The sequence below is a fragment of the Rhinolophus hipposideros genome (genome assembly GCF_964194185.1).
Source record: "Rhinolophus hipposideros genome assembly, chromosome: 14".
Lineage (NCBI taxonomy): Eukaryota > Metazoa > Chordata > Mammalia > Chiroptera > Rhinolophidae > Rhinolophus > Rhinolophus hipposideros.
In genome coordinates, this window is record NC_138060.1 from 60,429,113 (window position 1) to 60,448,702 (window position 19,590).

At 45.7% G+C, this 19,590-nt stretch overlaps 1 protein-coding gene across 40 annotated transcripts in view; it reads right to left on the reverse strand.

The window, feature by feature from the left end:
• The window catches only part of MAP4 (microtubule associated protein 4), a 149,245-nt gene that overhangs the window by 11,777 nt on the left and 117,878 nt on the right, over positions 1-19,590 (reverse strand). For 15 of the 40 annotated variants that reach the window (XM_081072513.1, XM_081072512.1, XM_081072506.1 and 12 more), the window contains exons 9-13: positions 6,516-6,622; positions 5,523-5,738; positions 2,352-2,565; positions 1,717-1,776; positions 1,296-1,588 (exon numbers count right to left, since the gene is read on the reverse strand). In XM_081072513.1, coding sequence (XP_080928639.1) covers positions 1,296-1,588; positions 1,717-1,776; positions 2,352-2,565; positions 5,523-5,738; positions 6,516-6,622 — 890 coding nt within the window. Of the gene's footprint in view, positions 1-1,295; positions 1,589-1,716; positions 1,777-2,351; positions 2,566-5,522; positions 5,739-6,500; positions 6,623-16,157; positions 17,666-19,590 lie in introns of those variants that run through there. The other 25 variants (XM_081072510.1, XM_081072509.1, XM_081072502.1 and 22 more) reach the window with 12 other exon arrangements.

A 19,590-nucleotide genomic window follows, 5' to 3' on the forward strand; every position in this document is an offset into this window, starting at 1 on the left:
CTTGCTCCTAGGAAAAAACACACCCATTTCCCAGGGTAGACCAAGCCAGAGGGAGGAGCTGCAGGCCAAAGTCTTGGGACGTGGGGAAGAGAGATCAAGACACCTTTCACAAAGAAAAGGCAGGAAGGAGGGCTGGATAGCGATTCTCCTGAGTGTGGGTTGCAGTTACATTTAGCAGCCACAACGCCCTCCCATTCAAATGTTCCATCTGCCCCCAAGCAAACTGCCATGGTCACAGGGAGCCACTACTGAAGACAGAAGTGTCACACCCTTCAGGTATGTGAGAACAGAAAATCATCTGATCACCGGACTACGTTAATCAACTCCCCACCAAGACCGCCTGCGACTCTGACACCATGAAACCTAAGAGGAATGCAGCCGGGGAGGTAGGCCGGCGCTCTGCAGCCCCCGCCCTGCAGCTCCCAAGGCCTGGCTGGGGGCACCACAGCCACAGTCTCAGGCCCTTACTCAGACTAACCCCTGTTTGCCATCAGTGTCTTCCAACAGTATGAGGATCCTGCTTCATTTCTGGCCCTCTTCAATCTTTTAACAGCTCTGGACTGAAGCAACTGAAGTGCCCGGCCCTGAGTGGGGAGTGGTGGGTTAAGTGCTCAAGATGACATAGGAGACACGCAGGGCATTGCTCGGGGACTGGAACTCGGACTTTTGCCACCACCTTTTCCACACAGCAAGTCCCCATGGTTGCTAACAGTTAAATAATGCCGGACTGGATGCAACCACAAAGGCCTGCCAGGCCTTCCTCCATCACAACACTCTAGAGCGGTCCTTTGGTTTAGGACAGCCGGCAGTCACAGCAGCAAGTCATCCTGGCCACCAGAGGACACCCTCGCCTCTCTCAGACTCTCCACCCAGCTGCCTCTCCTGTCGCCCAAGTGCAGGGGTGAGAACCATGACACACCGCGTTCATGGCCAGTGTCTCTCCTTCAGTCTCAGAGGCCTCCTCGGTTCGTTTTGTAAAGTAGAGGAACCCTTTTGTCTCAAAACAAAAATATAAACCTAAACCCCAACATACAAACAGGAGTCCTCTGACTCAGACGGGAAGAGAAAGCCGAGCGCTCGGCCACCCCTTCCCAGCTGCCAGGGCACGGAGCCCAGGCTCAAACTCAGTGACACTGAGGCCACGTCCTGCCTGCCGTCCTGCCTGCCATCCTCCTGCCGTGCTCTGCTGCGCTCCTGGAGGTGAGCTGAGGACATGCCTGGGGAACAGAAGTGGGATGAGGCGAGGAAAGAAGCAGGGGCCAGCATGCCAAGGACCCCAAGCTCCCTGGACGCACCCGGCCTCCTCCAGGCTGATGCTTGATGTTTTCCGTGGAGCCAACCTTGGCGCGAACGTTCTTCAGATCAGGGGCAGAAGTGCTGGTAGGTGGGCGGCTCAGCCTGGGGGCAGAGGAGGTGGGCCTGGCTGACGTGGGCTTCTTGTCCACGGCAGAAGTCCCAGAGGGCCGGGGAGACATGGCTGTGGGCTTCACTCGACTGGGCACTGTGCCTGCTGGGGGCGCTGCCCCAGGGACAGGGGCGTTTTTCTTCATGGCATTGCTGGAGGTGCTCTTTGAGCGACTCAAGTCAGCTGCAAAGGTAGGAGTGAGAGACAACAAGCGTTCAGGAGGGAGCAGGAAGGAGCCTGCAAGGCCTGGAAGAGGTGGGGGTTTAGGTCAGGGCCCCACAGCGCGGGGGGGGGGGGGGGGGGGGAATTACCTGACGCAGACTTCGTAACTGTCTTCTTGATGTCTGTAGGCTTTCCCTCAGTCTTGATCCCTGCACCACAAACATACACTTTTGGACACAATGTTTAACAAGCGGACCTACTGACTGGCTCATCCAATACTGAGATTCATTTATTCTTTCAACAACTGCTGACTGTCCCCTCTGAGCCGGGGCTGTGCTGGCCTCTGGGGAGAGAGCAGCACATCAGATGGCCATGTGGATGGACTGGGCCTGCTGCAGGGGCTAAGGCCAGGCATGCATCTTCTTTTGCAGTCTTGATAATACCTCCCATGTGGCGCAGAAGGGGATATCAACACACACCTATGGAACTGAGTGGCCTATTTCTTATCACGTAGGTCCATGACCACGAGGTGCTGGATGCTGTGGCGACACTAAGAAGTAAATTCGACCTGAGAATTCCTAAGGGTCCCCTTCACTCAAGATTTTACTGAATACGCTATCTGCCAACCTTGCATGGAGATCAAGGCTCCCCATTCCAGAGTACCCCGTGGAGGACAGACGCACAAGCAGCTCTGACAGCTCGACGTGAGGCTGGCTGGAGCTGGGGCACAGCCCCACTCTCCTCCCCGCGGGCTGCCACAGGAGGGAAGGGTGACAACACTGACCTGCGGGCTTCTTGGGCAGAGCCATGGAGCTGCTCCTACTGCTTGGTCCAGCTGAGGCAAGAGAGGCAGCTGCTGTGGCTTTTGTGGCTTTGGGAACAGACTGGGTGCTCTTGGAGCCAGGCCTGAAAGCCGGGGCAGAGGCCGACAGCTTGGAGGGCGTGGCCGGCTTGGAGGGCGTGGCCTTCTTCTCAGGAATCTTTGCCTCTGCAATAGGCTGGTAACAGGAAAGTGGGAAGAGCTGTAGGTCAGCAATAGCCCCAGGGAGTCCTGCCAAAGGATGGTTCCACAGACACATTCTCCAGAAAACAGGGTAGTGTGGGTCTGGCAGCTACTGACAGGAAAATACATATATGACCCTAAGAGTTGAGTCCTCCAGACAATGTGAGAAATTGGCCCTGTAGGGTCTTGTGTGATTTGGGGTCAGGCAACAGGGAGCCAAATGACCTCAAGCCAACCTGAACTAATGAGGATGACGGCCCTGAGAGGGTAACACACCACAAACCACGTTTTTCTCAGGCTCTACTGCATTGAATACTGATGTATGCTGTGTACTAAATACTTGACCAAAAATTAATCAATATATAAACAAAACAGAAATTAAAAATTGTGACCAGCCAAACCTAGCTATTCATCTGGCTTAGATGCACCCTGTGGGTGACCAGGCTGGGGCTGCAGACGGGGAGAACACTGGCCAAATCGGTCAGGTCAGTGCCTGGGCTCCAGCCCCAGTCTGGCCCCCACTCACACTGTGTTCTTGGGCAAATCACTGAGCCTTTCTGGGCTTCCGTTCGTCGTCTGATAAAGGACACTGGAACAGAGGATCTCTAAGGACCAGCTGTGATAACGTGATATTAGGGACTCAAGGATGAGAAGTCTGAGAGCACAGAGAGGATGGCAGGGGGCAGGCGCAGGGTGCAGGCCTGACCAACAGAGGGAATGAGAGCACAGCTATCACAGCTATGACTGCAAGCAAAGGGGAAAGTCTCAAGTACAGACACATTCTAGTTCCTCTTCCATGGAGCCTGCGCATGTTGTCACCAGCAAGGAAGTGAAGGAATCAATTTAGCCTGGTTGCTCAGGAATAGGAGATGAACATACTGTTGTGATAAGCAAACAGAGCACATTACTCCAGAGTAAGCCACACTAGACAGACACCATGGATCCAGCTCTTTTACCAAGAGAAATGGCCACACAAAGGTATGTTGGCAGAGACAAACAGAATATTGCTGTAACGGAAAATCAGCTAAAACTATGCTCAGAAATTTAGGGCTGGTATCCGATTAAATAAAATCTAACCCAGCAAATGCAGGGTCATGTCCATTTCCACAAATGAAGTCCCCAATAAGCACAAAGAACCCTTAGGTTCTGCTACCAGCTCTGCCCGGAAGGTATCACAGAAGTTCGTGCAGAGGGACCGCCCTCTGTTTGCTCTAGAATTTAGGGGCTGAACCAGATGCTTCCTAAGCGCTCCTTCAAATTTTCATACTATGACTATGATTCAGAATAATCTAGTGGGGGTCTCAATATATTGCCAGCAAGAATAATAATGATATAAGATGTTAGAAAAAAGGCACTTGGGATAGAAATCTCTAAAGGATGAGATATTCTTTACATATTAGGCTCTTGGCCTCGGCAAGCTGCAGACCCAGCCTGCTTTCTAAACTGGAGACACTCTGCTGTTGCTCAATTTATATTTTCTCTTCTGCCAGAACCACAGATCTACTTATTTTTGAATATGTTTTCTTTCCCTTTGCATCAGTAAATCTTTCTATCAAAATAAGGGTAAAAAGATAAAAATAAATTTCATTAGACTTTAGTTCTTCTCCATCTCTCAAAATGTTTCCATGTTTCTTATCTAAAAGACAGAGAACAGTACTCACTGTCACACAGATCACCTCTTCAGGTCAGCTGTAACTGGACTGCTATCTAAAAGCTGCACGGCAACACTCCAGGAAAGAACATATTGACAGAGGCCCCAAGCATCAAGATTGGCATTAGACCCAAGTCCAAATTCTGCCTCTGCCACATACGAGCACTAGACTTGGAAGGTTGTTTAACTGAGTTCTTAAATGGGGTACTAATCTATATCCTGGGTTGTTGAGAGGGAATTAAAGGAGTTAATGTATATAAAGGAACCAGTACTGCACACATCATCATTATCATCGAGGGCCATTTCACTAGACACCGCCCTCCCCCACAGCCTCCTCTGTCTCCCTTAGGGTTCGCTGCTGAGTAAGTATCAGGGAGGTACTGTCACCTTCCCTCTTCCCTCCTATTCAAAAATACTGTTTTCTTTTAAAAATCCAGAAAAGCAGTCGACTGAGTAAATGAGGATCAGAAAGCTTTGTGAGATTTTATCATTCTTAGTCTATGACAGGATTTCTCAGTTTCTTGGCCAGAATTTCAACCTAGACTACATATAATTCCTAGGTTCCACCAGTTTTCTTTACAAGATTAGATTAAAACACTGACATTTTAACGTGGGTAACTACTTCCCAACATGAACTTAAAGAATAACTCAGGCTGACCTAAAGGCCCTTCTCAAATAAAACAAGACGTTAAAGCAGCCACAGACTCCACCCGCCCTCTCCTCCAAGAATGATCTAACACTGTTCCAAAGTGACCAGTTTCTAGGCAATAATGTGTGTGTGACCTAGAAAATGGGAAAACTTCAGAAGCAGCCCAGGCAGAGGTGGCCTGATGCCAAAAGCCAAGTAAGTTATCACACGATGCTGGAACCTGCTGAGATAAACTGGACGACCTTATCATAAAAGTAATGGGTCAAATTGACTTCTGCAGGATGATTAGAGAGAAGGACAAAAAAAAGAGTTTGGGAATTTGATGTGGGAATTATACCCAAAATGAATATCTGACTAGTATGTGGAGAAGGAGAAACTGGTTAGCAAATACATAAATAGGTGAAGAGTAAGGGAAGTTGGGAGAAAGGAAGCGGAACCAGGGTAGCTGGAAAACTGCCTTCAGCCAGGACAGGGAAAGGTACCAAAGGCCTTCAAATGGTGCCACTGCATCATGGGCCCCCAATCTGAATGTCATGTCACCCTCCCCCTTTCCCTGGCCTTTCCCCAGCACCACCAGCCTGATGCCACAGCTGTCTACCTGACACTCCGAGAGGAAAACCTTTCCCTGCACAGTGCTTAGGTGACTACTTACCTTAGACTTCACATCTTTTGAAGGTGAGATGGAGGGCCTGGCAGTGGCGGCAGCAGGGCGTTTGGGCAGGGCAGCTGGTACCGAGCCTGAAGCAAGGCTCATGGGTTTTTTAGTCGACCCACCAGAAGTGGTGGGAGCTGGCTGCTTAGGGACAGAAGTGGGCTGTGTTTTGGCTTTCGATGTTGAAGTCTTTGCAGGCTGAGTTGTGGCCAAAGGCTTTAAGATGATTTGTTGTTTTTTTGGTTTTTTTAAAGGCCAACATCAAACACACAGACAAAAATAAAAACAAATTTAAAAAAAAGTATAAATTGCACAATTCAAAATAAATTATAAGCGATGAGGAGAGCTGCAACTGAAAATTAGCATTCCTTTTTTCTGAGCTTAGCAAATAATAGAAAGACACTAGGATGGAGAAAAAGAAAATTAGGAATTGTTCCTTGGTGACAGTGTCACAAATTCCAGCCGTTTGACACCTGAAGATTGAAACTCAGTAACAGCCTTAAACAATGACCTAACTTGTGGGGCTGAATAATCCCACCCAGAAAGTCATCAGCAGGCGACTCAGTACCTGCACCTCCAGGAGACAACACCACGTCCTGTTTTAAGCTCACACTCAAGTGTGGCATTTGAACTTTGCAATAAGTACCAAAAACTGTCTGTGTTTCCTTTTCATGAATGAAGATTTTCAGAATCGATTTCAGAACAGTTCTGTCAATCCTTTTGCTGCTGTGAAGGGAAGCAGGAACAACCACTACAGAATGTTTCTACAGATATTCAACATAACAGGGTCAACGGCAGACAATTAATATTTGAGTTAGGCCACTAGGGTAAAATGGGAATAGAAAATATTTTTTAAGTATGTCCGAACTTGAGAAAGGACTAATAACAGCTCAGAAAAAAGAAATTTCATTCACAATTCAAGCAATAATAGCTGAAGATACTGTTTAAAAACAACCACAGCGGTAAAAGATAACCCACCATTCTGGCAACTACCTTCGTTTTCTTCTCTGGGCTTGGTGGGAGCTCCTTGTTTGGAGGAGTGGTGATGTCATTTCCGGTCACGCTCACAGGAGGCCGTCCTTCTTCTGGCTTGGCTATTCCTAAGTGGAGGAAAGTTAAGCTAAGCAAATGTTTTTCACACTCAGTTCAAAAACGCAAGCCTTAGCAGAGACAGACAACTAACTAGCACTTCATTCTGAAAAAGTCCACAGGGCTGTGTTGCTGAAATGTGGACAAGACTCCTAAGCTCCCCTCATTGTGACGGAGGACAGTTTTAGATTCCAGAGATTCAGGCAGCCTGTCCCTGAGGAGAAGCAACCTAAGTGGGATTTGCACAAATGATCAATAGAAGGAAATGGCCCTTCAAGTTTGGTTTCCCTTCCCTGGAGACGGGCAAAGGGCTTCTGTCACCCAACCACTAACTCCCGGAGCACACAGGGGACAAAAACCTCTTCTACTAGAGTTTATCTCTTGGAATAAAGGTTGCAAAGAGATGGGATAAGAGCCAGAAGATCATCCAATGTCCTCCTCTTACTTCCTTTCCCTGTAAAGCACTGCTTTATGGAGGATGTGAGATTAACTCGATCTAATTCTAGCAGTGACCCACATTTCCAACAAGGCAGAGAAGACCCATGAAATCAGACCCTGGGCCAGAAATAAAGTCTACTGCCTAAGGCCATACCCAGCAGCACCACTATGAGGAGGTTACTTCAGATATAGGGCTACACCTGAAAGTATTAAAATGCATGAAATTTATAACCTGGGTACAGGGAAAACCTTTCTAATTCGTGCAAAATCCTGAAGCCACAAAAGGTAAGTTTGACTATAGAAAATGAAAAATCTTCAACGTGGCCAAAAAAAATCGTGAACATCAAAAGGCAAATGATAAACAGGAAAAAAAAAATCTGAACCTCACATCAAAGACAAAGAGTTTATTATTATAAATTACTCCTATAAATCGATAACTCCTATATAGGCCAACAACCCACCAGAGAAATGGCCAAAAGAATATGCATGCGGTTTACAGAAATACAGATCACTTTTGAATATGAGAAAAGATGTCCAGTCTTTAAGGAAAAATGAAAATTAAAACGACACTGAGATGCCATTTTTAACCCAGCACACTGTCAAAAGCCCTAAAATTTGAAAGTAACTGTTGGGGACAATATGAGGACATATATACTGCTGGCAAGTATGAAATGTACTTATATGCAGAGTTGGGCAGTATCTCGGAAAATTACAAGTGTAGAGCAATTCTAACCCAGAAATCCCGTTTCTAGCAATTTGTATCAGAGCTACATTCATACACCTGCAAAACAGCAAGTGCAAGGTCCTGCCTCAGAGCACTGTGATGAAAGCAAAGGACGGAAATAATCGGAATTCTGTTAATAGGAGTCTGCTTAAAGCATCATGGCAGAAATATCAATGTAACCTCTGAATCTGAAAAAATAAAAACACAAAACAATTATTTTGTGACCGATAGGAAATAATCTCTAAGTGGGAGGGGAAAAAAAAGCCAAGTGCAGAAATAGTCTGTAGAACATGAAACCATGTGTCTAGAAAAGGAATGGGGGGGTGGAAATACATTTCTATCGCAAATACACTTATACATGCATTCAAAAGAATCACAAGACAAAAACCAATGGTAACTTAAATTTGAAGGGGGGTGGCACACTAAACTAGGGAGGGAGGAGACTTTATTTTAAAGCCTTTTCTTCTAAAATAATTGTATTCACAGGAACTTGCAAGGAAGCGTACCAGGAGGTCCCATGTACCCTTCACCTGGCCTCCCCGCAGTGTTGATATCCTGCGTAACTACAGTACACCATGAAACCCAGGAAAGCGATATTGGTACAACCCAGAGAGCTTATTCAGATATTTCGTTTTATATGGACTCACATGTGTGCGCGCATGCCTGCACATATCTGCAGTTCTGTGCAATTTTATCAATTTTACGTAACCACTACTAACAAGACATAACTGTTCCAACACCACAGGGCTCCCTCATGTTCCCTTTATAACCACCCCACCTTTTGCCCTCCCTTTCCATACCCTAAATTTCTGGCAACTACTAATCTGTTCTCCATCTCTATATTATTTCAAAACTAATTATTAGCCATATGGAATCATGCCGGATGCAACCTTCTGTTTCTGGCTTCTCTCACGGAGCACAAGGCCGGGAGATGCATTATCAAGTCCCTTCCTACTGCTAAGGAGTATTCCATGGCTGGTTGCACCACAGTTTAACCAGTCACCTTCTGGACAGCATTCTGGCGGTTTCCGGTTGTTGGCTGTTATGACCAAAGCTGCTAAGAACCACCATGTAAAGGATTTTGAGTAAAATAGGCTCATTGTTAGTGTATGGAAATGCAGTTGACTCTTACGTGTTGATAGTGTGTCCTGGGACCTTGCTGAACTTGCTTATTAGTTCTAGGAGTTTTTTGGGTAGATTCCTTGGAAATTTCTACACAGACAATGGATCATGTCATCTGCAAATGGAGACAGACTTATTTCTTCCTTTCTAATCTATATGCCTTTTATTTCCTTTGCTATACTGCACCAACCAGAACTTTCGGTACAATCTTAAGGGTGGTGACAGTAAGCATCTTTGCCTCGCACCCGACTTTTGGGTAGAAGCACTGTCTTCCATTATTAACTGTTCTCCTGCGATTTTTTTGATCAGAGTTTTATCACAACTGAGTGTTGGATTCTGCTGAACGCACTTTCTTCTTTATGATTTTTCTTTTTTGGACTGTTGGTATGGTGGGTTACATTGACTGGTTTTTGATTGCTGAACTAGCCTTGCGTATCTGAAATAAATTCCACTTAGCTGTCGGCTACAATTACTTTCATAGTACATTGCTTGATGTGATTTGTTAATGTTTTGTTAAGAATTTTTACATTTAAGTTCATAAGAGATATGGGTCTGTAGTTTGTTTTGTACTGTATTTGTCTGTTTGGGGTATCAGGATAATACTGACCACATGAAACGAGTTACAAAGTACTCCCTCTTATATTTTGATGTGTAAAATTAGTGTTATTCTTTAAATGTATGGCAAAATTATTTCGTGAAACCATCAGAAGATTTTTAATTAAAAATTCAGTATCTTTCATGGTTATTCAGGTTATCTACTTCACCTTGGTTGAGTTGTGGCAATTTGTGGTTTTCAAGGAATTAGTCCTTTTCTTCTAAGTTGTCGAATCTGTGAGTATAAAGGTGCTCCTAGTATTCCCTCATTATCTTTTTAATGCGACAGCGACATCTCCCGTTCCTGTTACTAGTGTTTTGTCTTCTCTCTTCCTTGTCAGTTTTGTTAAAGGTTATCAACTATATTCATTTTTTTAAGAACCAACTTTTGGTTTGATTTTCTTTGTTTTCTTGTTTATAATTTCACTATTTCTGCTTCCTTTGGATTCATTTTGTTCTATTTCTAGTTTTTTGATGTAACAATTTATATGTTATTGACTTCTTTTCTAATGTAAGTACTTAGTGCCATAAAGTCCCCTCTCAGCTCTGCTATAGCTGCATTCCACAAATTCTGATGTGTTACATTTTCAATTTCATTCAGTTGTTTTTATGAAATTTCTTTTGAAAACTTCTTCCCTGATCCATGGATTATTTAGAAGTGTACTGTTTAATTTCCACATGTATGATGATTTTCCTGTGGTCTTTCTGTTATTAGTTTCTAATTTAATCCCATTATGGTCAGAAAATATATTCGGTATGATTTCAATCTTTTAAATGTATTTAAGTTTATGGCCCAGGATCCATCTTGGTGAGTGATCCCTGGGTGCTTGAAAAGAAGGGATATCTGTTGTTGTTGGGTGGAATTTCTGTAAATGTCAATTGGATCCTGTTTGATGATATTGTTAAATATCTCTCTATGAATATTCCATTCAGTAGTTCTCCCAATTGCTTAGAGTGAGATATATAATAAGTCCCCAACTATAAATGTGGATTTGGCTATTCTCCTTACAGCTCTATCGGTTTTTATTTTGTGTATATTGAAACTGTTTTGTGGCACATATACCTTTAGAATTGCGGTATCTTCTTGGTGGATTGATCCTTTATTCTTTGCTGTGAAGTCTACTTTGTCTAATATTAATACAGGGAACCACTTTTTAAAAAAAGTCATGTTAACATGATATATGTATTTTTAATCTTTTTACTTTTAACCTACCTAGGTCCTTTTGTTTGACATGCATTTGTTGAAGCTAGCATACTTGGATAATATTTTTAAAAATCTATTCTCACAATCCATCATTTAATTGTAATATTTAGACTATTTGCATTTAAAGTAATTGTTGATATGTTAGAGCTCTATCTGACATTTTGTTTTTTACTTTTATTTGCTCCCTCTGTTTCTCTCGCCTTCCTTTGGGTTATTTGAACCATTATTAGAATTCTATTTTGATGTTTTTATGTTTTTGTGTATATTGTTTTGCATAGTTTTCTTAGTGGTTGCTCTAGTTATTGCAACATATGTGTATGTACAGCCTGCTGGTATCGTTGTACTACTTTGAAGTGAATTACTAAAAACATACTTCCATTTAGCATCTTTTACCCTCCCCAGTTAAAAAATAGGATGTCTTAAATATTTCCTTTTCCATTACATCTACACCTATTTTCACCCATTCCACTGTTCTTTAATTTCTGAAATTCCAAGCCTCCTTCTGTTACCGTATCTTATCTTTTTGGAGAGCTTCCTTTAGCCATTCTCTAAGGGTATATCTACTAGCAACAAATTGTCTTAGTTTTCCTCTATCTAAGAATGATGTCCTTATTTTCCCTTTATTCCCAAAGGATAGTTTTACCAGATATAGAATTTGCACTTGGCTGTTCTTTTCTTTTAGCACTTGAAAAATGTTGGGCTACCTCCTCTGCCCCTCCGTGGTTCTGACAAGACACACGCTGTCATTTGAACTGCTGTTCCTCAATAGATTGTGCAGCATTCTCTCTGTGGTTGTTTTTAAGATTTTTTGTTTTTAGTTCACCAAAGTTTATTGATATGCCTTGGTGCAGATTTCTTTGGGTTTTCCATTTGAAGTTTGTTCACGCTCTTGAATCTGTAGGTTTATGTCTTTTCATAAATTTGGGAAGTTTTCAGTCATTATTCCTTTGAATAGTTGTTCAGCCTCACAATCCTTCTCACTTCCTGGGATTCTGATAATACAAATGTTAGATCTTTTGTTATTGTCCCAAAGATCTCTGAAGAACTTTCCTTTTTCTTTTTTTAGTCTATTTTCTCTGCTGTTCAGACTGAATAGATTCTATTGATCTGTCCTCAAGTTCACTGGTTCTGTTCCCTGACATCTTGAATCCACTATCGAGTCCATCAGACACTTTTTTAAAATTTTGATTATTGTATTTTTTCTATCTATAATTTCCATTTGGTACTTTTTTATAACATCTATTTCTTTGCTGAGGTTTTCTAGTTTTTCTTTTATTTCAAAAGAAGCAATCTTATGATGGTGCTTTAAAACCCATTTTGTACTTTAGAAGGTAATCACTTGTTTCTAGCTATAGCATCAACAACAATTTAGTTTCCAGAGCCCATGCAGTGCAATTCTGGCCTGCTGTGTTCTTCTAGCTCCGGGACGCTCTTACTCCACCCGCTGGTACTGCCTGCAAGGGCTGAAGTTACTTCCCTGGGTGTCGTGGGGGTTGAGTGATACCAGAACATGGAATGCAGAGTTTCTCCTAGTCTATTCTCTGGCTGCCTAGTTAGAACTCTGCTGGTGCTTCTGGGAGTGGAAAGCAACTATCTGTCCTGCTGCTGCTGGAGGGAAGGGTGCAGGAAGAACCCTATCTAGGTCTTTTTGCCCTCTGGTAGAGGGTGCTGCTGGGAGCAGGAAGTACCTATCTAGGCTGCCTTCTGCTGCTGGAGGGAAAGGCAGGGGAGGACACACACCTAGTTCCCCTTCTGCTAATAGGTAGAAGGCTGGAGGACACCAGGCCTGTAGGCGCTACTGGTGCTGTGAGCTGGTAAGGGATAGGGGATGGGTCTCCCTGCCCATGTAAGGGGATCATCCTGCAGTGCTGCCAGTGGACCAGGGCTGCAGCTGCCACCAGAAGTGACATGAACAACAGGCAGGCCCTCCTGAGCTCTGCTGACACTGTCCCTGCAGGAGGACACAGCCCACCACTGATGTTAGATATGCGCAGGCAAACAGGGCTCATCATAGGTCTTCTACTTTCCTGGGCTTCCGGCAAAAAAGAGCAGGCTTTCTTCTTTTTTCCCTTCTTTTCTTCTTTTTTCTATGCTTGCTGGTGATTCCAGATTGGAGGCATTCTCCAGTGCCCAGACCAGGATATGTGAACAATTAAAAAGAAAAAGAAAAACCCAGGGAATTCACTGCATTGTTCTTCCTCCAGTCCTGAGGTCCCTACTCAGTCTGCCCCCTGCTTTCCACCCTTCAGATTCCATTCAGGGAATCTGTAGAATTATTTCAGAGTATTTAGCTCTACTTAGCAATAAAAAGTGAAGCAATGTCATCTTGCTAGGAGGCTTGCTGATGTATAGAATTTTATACTTTCTGATTTGAAACCACATGTATTTTTAGTCAAAAATTGAATTTCATTAGTTTATTAAATGTGGAAAAAACAAAAATCCCACCACACCAGGTTGGTAACGCCTTTGTTCTACAGCACGCCGAAAGAATATCTTACCACATGTGTGACTTGCTGATACCAGCTCCGGACCACTAGGAGCAGTTCTCAATAGGCATAAGGTTTTTCATGCACAACATGAAGTCTTCGTAAGGCTCACTGCCTGTCATATACCCTGGCAACACCTCAGCCTATACAAGTGAATGGTACCCAGCGAAAAACATCTGACCTGTGCACACTCAGAAATGCTCTCCCCCTCCTAGACAGTGCTTCTTGCCATGACCCACCGCCTTTGCCTCAGGGGTATATACCAGCAAACTGCTGGAGAACACCACCCAAACGTCTTCAGTTTTGCAAAAACAAAAAAATGTTCAAAACAGAACTCACTAACTGCTGCACAACTACCACCAACTGGGAAACGCAGGCTCAAAATCACAGTATCACCTTCACCGCCTCTTTCTCCCTCTGTCCCCTCCCTCCTCTCCTTTCCCCGCCTCATACCTCATCTTGTTTTCAAGCCCAGTTGATTTCACCTCTGTGGTATTTCCACTATCACTTCCTCAGAATTTCACCTGCGACTACTACCGGAACCAAATGGTCCTAACAGAATTTTTCACCTTCACTCTTCTGTCTTCCAGTTCACGTTATCTACTGAGAAGAGGTGAGTCTCCCCAAAGCAGATTTGGGGCCACTTTATCTATTGCAACAGGCAGTCACCACAGTGTTTTAAACACAAGAGTAATATTCAAACATCTTAGGGGGCATTTGAAGCGTGGGTTCTAAACAACTTTCCAGATTTTTTTCTCCCATTATTCCTCACCACGTTACAGGTAGCTTTGGCAGGTTTGCTCAACCCATCATCCCCTTCTCCAGAGGAGCCTCCAGGTACATGAAGCGGGCAGGTCTACATGGCTAAGATTGGTTAAGAAGCCTGGCACACAGCTGACTGGACCAAACTGACTCAATAAGACACATTTACTTGCTCTTTCTCTAAAAGAAAAAAAACTGCAGCCAAGCAACCTTGAGTCCCTGAGATATAAGGTAGCATAAAATGGGGCAGAGAGCCCCCCAACCATGTCAAACCATGTCAATGTTCAATGCAGACCGGAATCACAAAGAAAGCAAAAAGTAAGAGATGGCAGAGAAGAAACAGTCTCCCGGAGGGAAGAGAACAGAGCTCATATGGAGGGGGGTGCAGAGGTTCCCAGAGCGCCACACAATGAACGCTGCCTGGTACACTGCTCCAACTGGATTCCCACAGATTCTTCTAGAGCCTATCAATAAATAACTTTTTATAAATATGAGTTTGTCTGAGTGTGTTTCCATCCTTTGCAGTCAAAAATTCCTTAAGAGAGTGTTCCCTATACACTCGCCATTATTCTTTCACCTAATGCAAGCTGTCCAGGCTTCATACCTTTGTTTCTACAATCCCTCTGCCAGGATGGCTTTCCTTGGCATCGTTAGGCATCCTCGGCTTCCGAGACCACCTGCTCCAAACACTTTCCCTGCTCCAAAACCTTCTCACCAACACTCACACACCAACTAGACCATAAGCTGCTTGAGCTTAAAGCCAATTGCCAGCACCCAGATAGTGACGGCATCTGGTAGGCATGTTGAATAAATGAATTTTTATATAGTTTTATCTAAATAGCATCTAGCAGAGCCAGCCTTCAAACATTTATCAGGTGAATGGATCAATGGGGTTTGTCAATCATTTGAAAATGTTTTCTATCAGTATGACTTCTGTTAGCACAAACTAGGATGAGCTTGTTCTGAAATAAACAAATATCTTCACTCAACACCACCTAGAAGGTATGTGGCACTGAACTGGGCAGTTGGGGACCAATGAAAAGATGGCAGAATCCTGCCCATGAGGCACTTACAGTTCTGTCAAAACTAGAAGCCACAGAGTTGCACACCTTAATTCTTGTCACCTTGGAGCCATAAGAAATCATAGGAGAAATAGGAAGCTTCTTTGACCATCTCCGTTAAAAAAAAAAAACACAAAAAAAAACAAAAACTGTCAGTTTTCAAAGTCCTGTTCCAATTCCACCCCTTTAGAAAATACCACCTCTAATTTTAAGACAAAAAGTAAAAATTTTCATTAAAAATGTACTGAAAGAAATATTAGAGAAAACAGTTTCTAAGAAAAGGCTATTTTTCACAAACAAAAGCCATGTTTCAAATCTCCATTAACAAGCTTGTGAATCATGGCCCTTTGTGCTCAAACAGGACTCAGGATAACAAGCTTTTTTAGACCACCAACAATAAGACCCATGGGGGTGGGGGATGGGAAAGAGAAGAAAGGGCCAAGAAGAAAGACACAGAAGGCAGCCACAAAAGACTGCAACATTTAGCTGTTTATTAAGTGCAAGTCTCTCCTTCTCTCTCTCCCTTTCTCCTCCCACATCCTCCCAACACGCATACAGAACGAGAAAACTAGAAGCAAGACTGGGTCAAACATGAAGAGCAGGAAAAGAATATTAAATAGCCAGCTTTAATAGGCTCTTTTTCAGCTTGAACAAAAGTAAAACGTTCTCAAAAGCAAAACGGAAAACAGAGCTTACATCCAGACTGTGCTACTTAATGACAGGAGGTCACTGCTGATAAACCCATTGTGAATACACAGCGACAGATTTTCCAGGGAGGAAATCAATCAGCTGCCACTGGACGATTTAGGGCCCAGGAACCATCTGACCAAACCAACAGGGAGCTGAGGGGTGGGAAGATGGGGGGTGGGGTGGGCACGGTGATAGGAGGTCAAGGAAAGGGCTCTATTCCCTATGCCCACTCCCATCAGCGCACATGCGCAGCCATACTATCTGTCCTGCCAGCAGCCACATTCACTTTGTCCGCTTTCTCGCCTCTCTCCCAGCATCCTTCCAAAGCCATGGAACTAAGCTTCCCCCAGGCGGTCACATGCTGCAGCAGTAGCAGGCCGCTTAACCTCCTGCTGGGAATCTGTCACTTTGGTTCCTTGCTTGCTGTCTGCTTGTTCCCCATGGAGGCAAAATTTAGAAACATACCGTCACGTGGGGTGTCTTCACACAGGAACGATGGAGAGCTCTGGGTTGCGGTGACCTGGATTTCTTTCTCCCCCAGCAGAGCCTCCTGTCCTGGCGGTTTCTCACCTCCCTGGCAGACTTGGGAGCACGACTCTGTCCTTGTCCCACTGACATCTTCTTGTCCTTTCTCCTTGCTGCTAACTTCAGGAATCTGCTCCAGCTTCCCATGGAGACACAGCCCCGCAGTGCCCAGCTCCTTCTTCCCTGAGCTGCTGCTGGTGCTGAAGTGGGGCGATTCTTCTCTCTTCTTGGCCACTGGGTCCTCGCAGATGGAAGGGGGTGTCTCTTCAGTAGACAGGATGGGCAGTTCCCCAGGGTTCAATCTGTAGCTAGCTGTCTGTTCCTCGGCCAACGTCATGGAGCGCCTTACGGCAGGAGCCCCCAGTTTCCTGGGCGTAGGAATGGGCGCTGGGCTACTGGGGAGAGGCAGCAGGCCAGAAGAAAGCTCTTCTCGGGCGGGCAGTTCAGGATACTTATCTGCAAGATTGACAGCTGGGGGAACTGAGAGGTGGGAGCATTCAGACAGGGCCCGGCGCATCGCCTTTTTCTGCTGGGGGGCTTGGTCGAGCAAAGCACCCTCCTCAGTAGAACTCAATTTCTCCAACTCTTTATCGTGGCCTCTGACGTGAGAGCTGGCATTCAAGCATTCCGGCGTGAACTCCACCATAGTGAGGGGTGGAGTGGCAGTAGGTGAAAGCTCAGTAGTGGGGGCCGGGTGGGTCACAGCCACAGGTAGTGAGGACCCACTTTCACTCCCCACCCCAATCACCTGGCAGCCAGGAACGATGCCATTCTCCTTTCCTGGACTTGCTTCCCTTGGGCCCTGACGGCCTGGAGCCACTGAATGAAAGTTGGGGTTCCAAACACTGGTTTCCTGTCCCTTAACAGGGATGTCAGCAGCCCCAGGGAGATCCAGGGCTGGCTGGTTCTTGGTCTCCGGCCCATTGTTCCCTGCCACCATCCCCTGAACTGTAGTGGCTTTGTTTTTGTCTGGCCCCTCTCTGGATCCCAGCTGGAACACGGCTGTCTTCTGGTGGAGCAAGTGCCCCTCCGAGGAAAGGCAGGGGTCTGAAATCACATACCTGCTCTCCAGGGGACCCCGGCTTGCTTGCTGCTCCTGGTCCTGCACTTCAATGCCGAGCTCTTTGTCTAGCTTCCCCTCAAAGCAGCAGAGCTTATTCGGCTCCAGGAAGCGGGCATTCTTCACAAACCTGTCTTTCAGCTGCCCGTCCACGCTGACATTCAGCCCGATTTCATTCAGTTTGCCTTCTGTCCGCTGCCACTCGAATCCAGCTGGGCTGATTTCTTTCGGGGAGTCCATTCGGCACTCTGCAGGCCCCCCCTGACAGAGCTGGCCGTGCACGACAGCGTGAGAGGCCGGCTGCCTGTCTGAGAGCGACATTGTCTCTTCCACAGCTCTCCCCCCTCTCGCTACTGGAGCTCTAACACCACCTACGATCGCAGAGAGCTGGCAGTGACATCACACCACGTCCCCAGTACTCATGACAAAACCCATCTTCCCCCCAACGCCCCTCTCAGCTCAAGCAGCTGGGTGCTAAATGTATTTACTAGTATGAAAGAAAGGAAGAAAGAATGAATGAAAGAGAAAGGAAGAGAAAGGAAGAAACCTGCTACCCTCTGCACATTCAAATGCCAGTTAAACAGAAAGTGTACTTTCCTGTTAACTAGCACTCTGTTTAGATCTGCAATTTCAAATACCGTACGGTGCCAATGTGGGTATGAGGGTAGTAATTCTTCTGGCTTTCACCAGTGTAGATGCATGTATACCGACACATTCATTTATCTGACACTGTGCCCACACCTCCACATTCACCCCCTCAAAACACTGATTTAAAAATAAGCAAGACTCATTTGCCAATCTCAAACCATCATCACCCTTAAAGAACAATGATTCCAGAAAACTGCTCAAAATTTCATTTAAAAAAAACACCCTTTAATGTAATATCAAAACTGGAGGCATTCATTTCTCAGAGGAAGAGTGGGTTTGCTATCATAGCCACTTATCAAATTCCTGAAAACCGATCTGAGAGGAGTTCCCGAAGCCCAATGAGGGATTCTGTAGTTCCGCATCGTGCCAGTTTAATAAAGGGTTCATTTATAAGAGCAACAATTTCAAGGCTTGGGGACATGTAGCCCAGCTAGAAGACAATACATCCCCGTTATTTTTACTCTTGCCCCGCTCCCCCTTGGTTCCTTGGACCAGCTGGATGTCCCTCCTGCACCAGCCCTGTCCTTTCCAGCCTACTGAGCACTCAGCTGCCATGTGCGCTCACAGGGTCAATTCACCCGCTCTGACATCTGGAACGTAAGACTGTGGCCTGGGGTTTCACCTGCCCACCAGAGCCCACTGCCCCTATTTAATTCAGCCTGGTCCTTTGCTGCCCTGGCCTTTGCGCTTACAAACTGTACATTCAGGACTGAGGAATCTATAAAAGAAAATTCTTGGGGACAAAAAAAGTTACACTGGAAGAATAGGCTATACTCTACCTTGAACAAAGCTGACCTTTGTTGCCCTGCCTGTAAGTCACTATCCTGTACTAACATAGGAACTGTGAAACATTCCCTCAAGAATGCACGACCTTTCCGTCTGGCCACAGCCGTCAGGTAAGCAAACACAGGCGCTTACAGGTATATCCAGCAGCTGTGGGGGAAACCGCAGTCCGACGTAATCGGTTTCTTCTCAGTGTGCACTGCGGGCAGCACCGCCCGAGCCCTGCGCTCCACGGCGCCCCCGCCCCACCCGGCCCGATACAACACGCAGGCTGGGACACAAGGCCAAGCACAGTTACGTCACATATCGGATTCGTGTGCGCTGTGGTGGCCGCAAACGCCCAGTTCCTAAGGGTGCGACCTACGGCAAGCCTGCCCATCACGGTGTCAACAGCTAGTTTGCTGGAAGCCTTCAGTCTGCTGCCGAGGAGCGCGCTGGACACCACCGTGGGGCTGAGAGTCCTGACTTCTTACTGGCCTCTTAGAGCCCACGTACACATTCTTTGAGGTTCCCCTCCCTGATCCATTCCACAAAACTATCAGACGGGAATCCTGACACCCAGTGGCTCAGCAAACCAGTCCACACGCACAGGGAGATGCGAGGGCTGACAGGTGCAGGCCGCCAGAGCCGTGGCCTTGGAAAGGGCCACAGGCCCCACCATGCAAGTGGGGTTCCCGCCCTGCGGCCTGGGGAGGGCGCAATGCTCTCCAGCTCCACCATTACTGCTGATGCGAGGAATGTCTGTAAAATGCTTACCTAACACACAATTTAGGACAGTCACGTCTGCTTAAAAGTGTTCTTTAATTTGTCTTGTAAGACTAGTTGTCTGCAGACTGTTTCATGAATGCTTTGTCCAATTATGAGAGTTAAAGTGCAATAAAA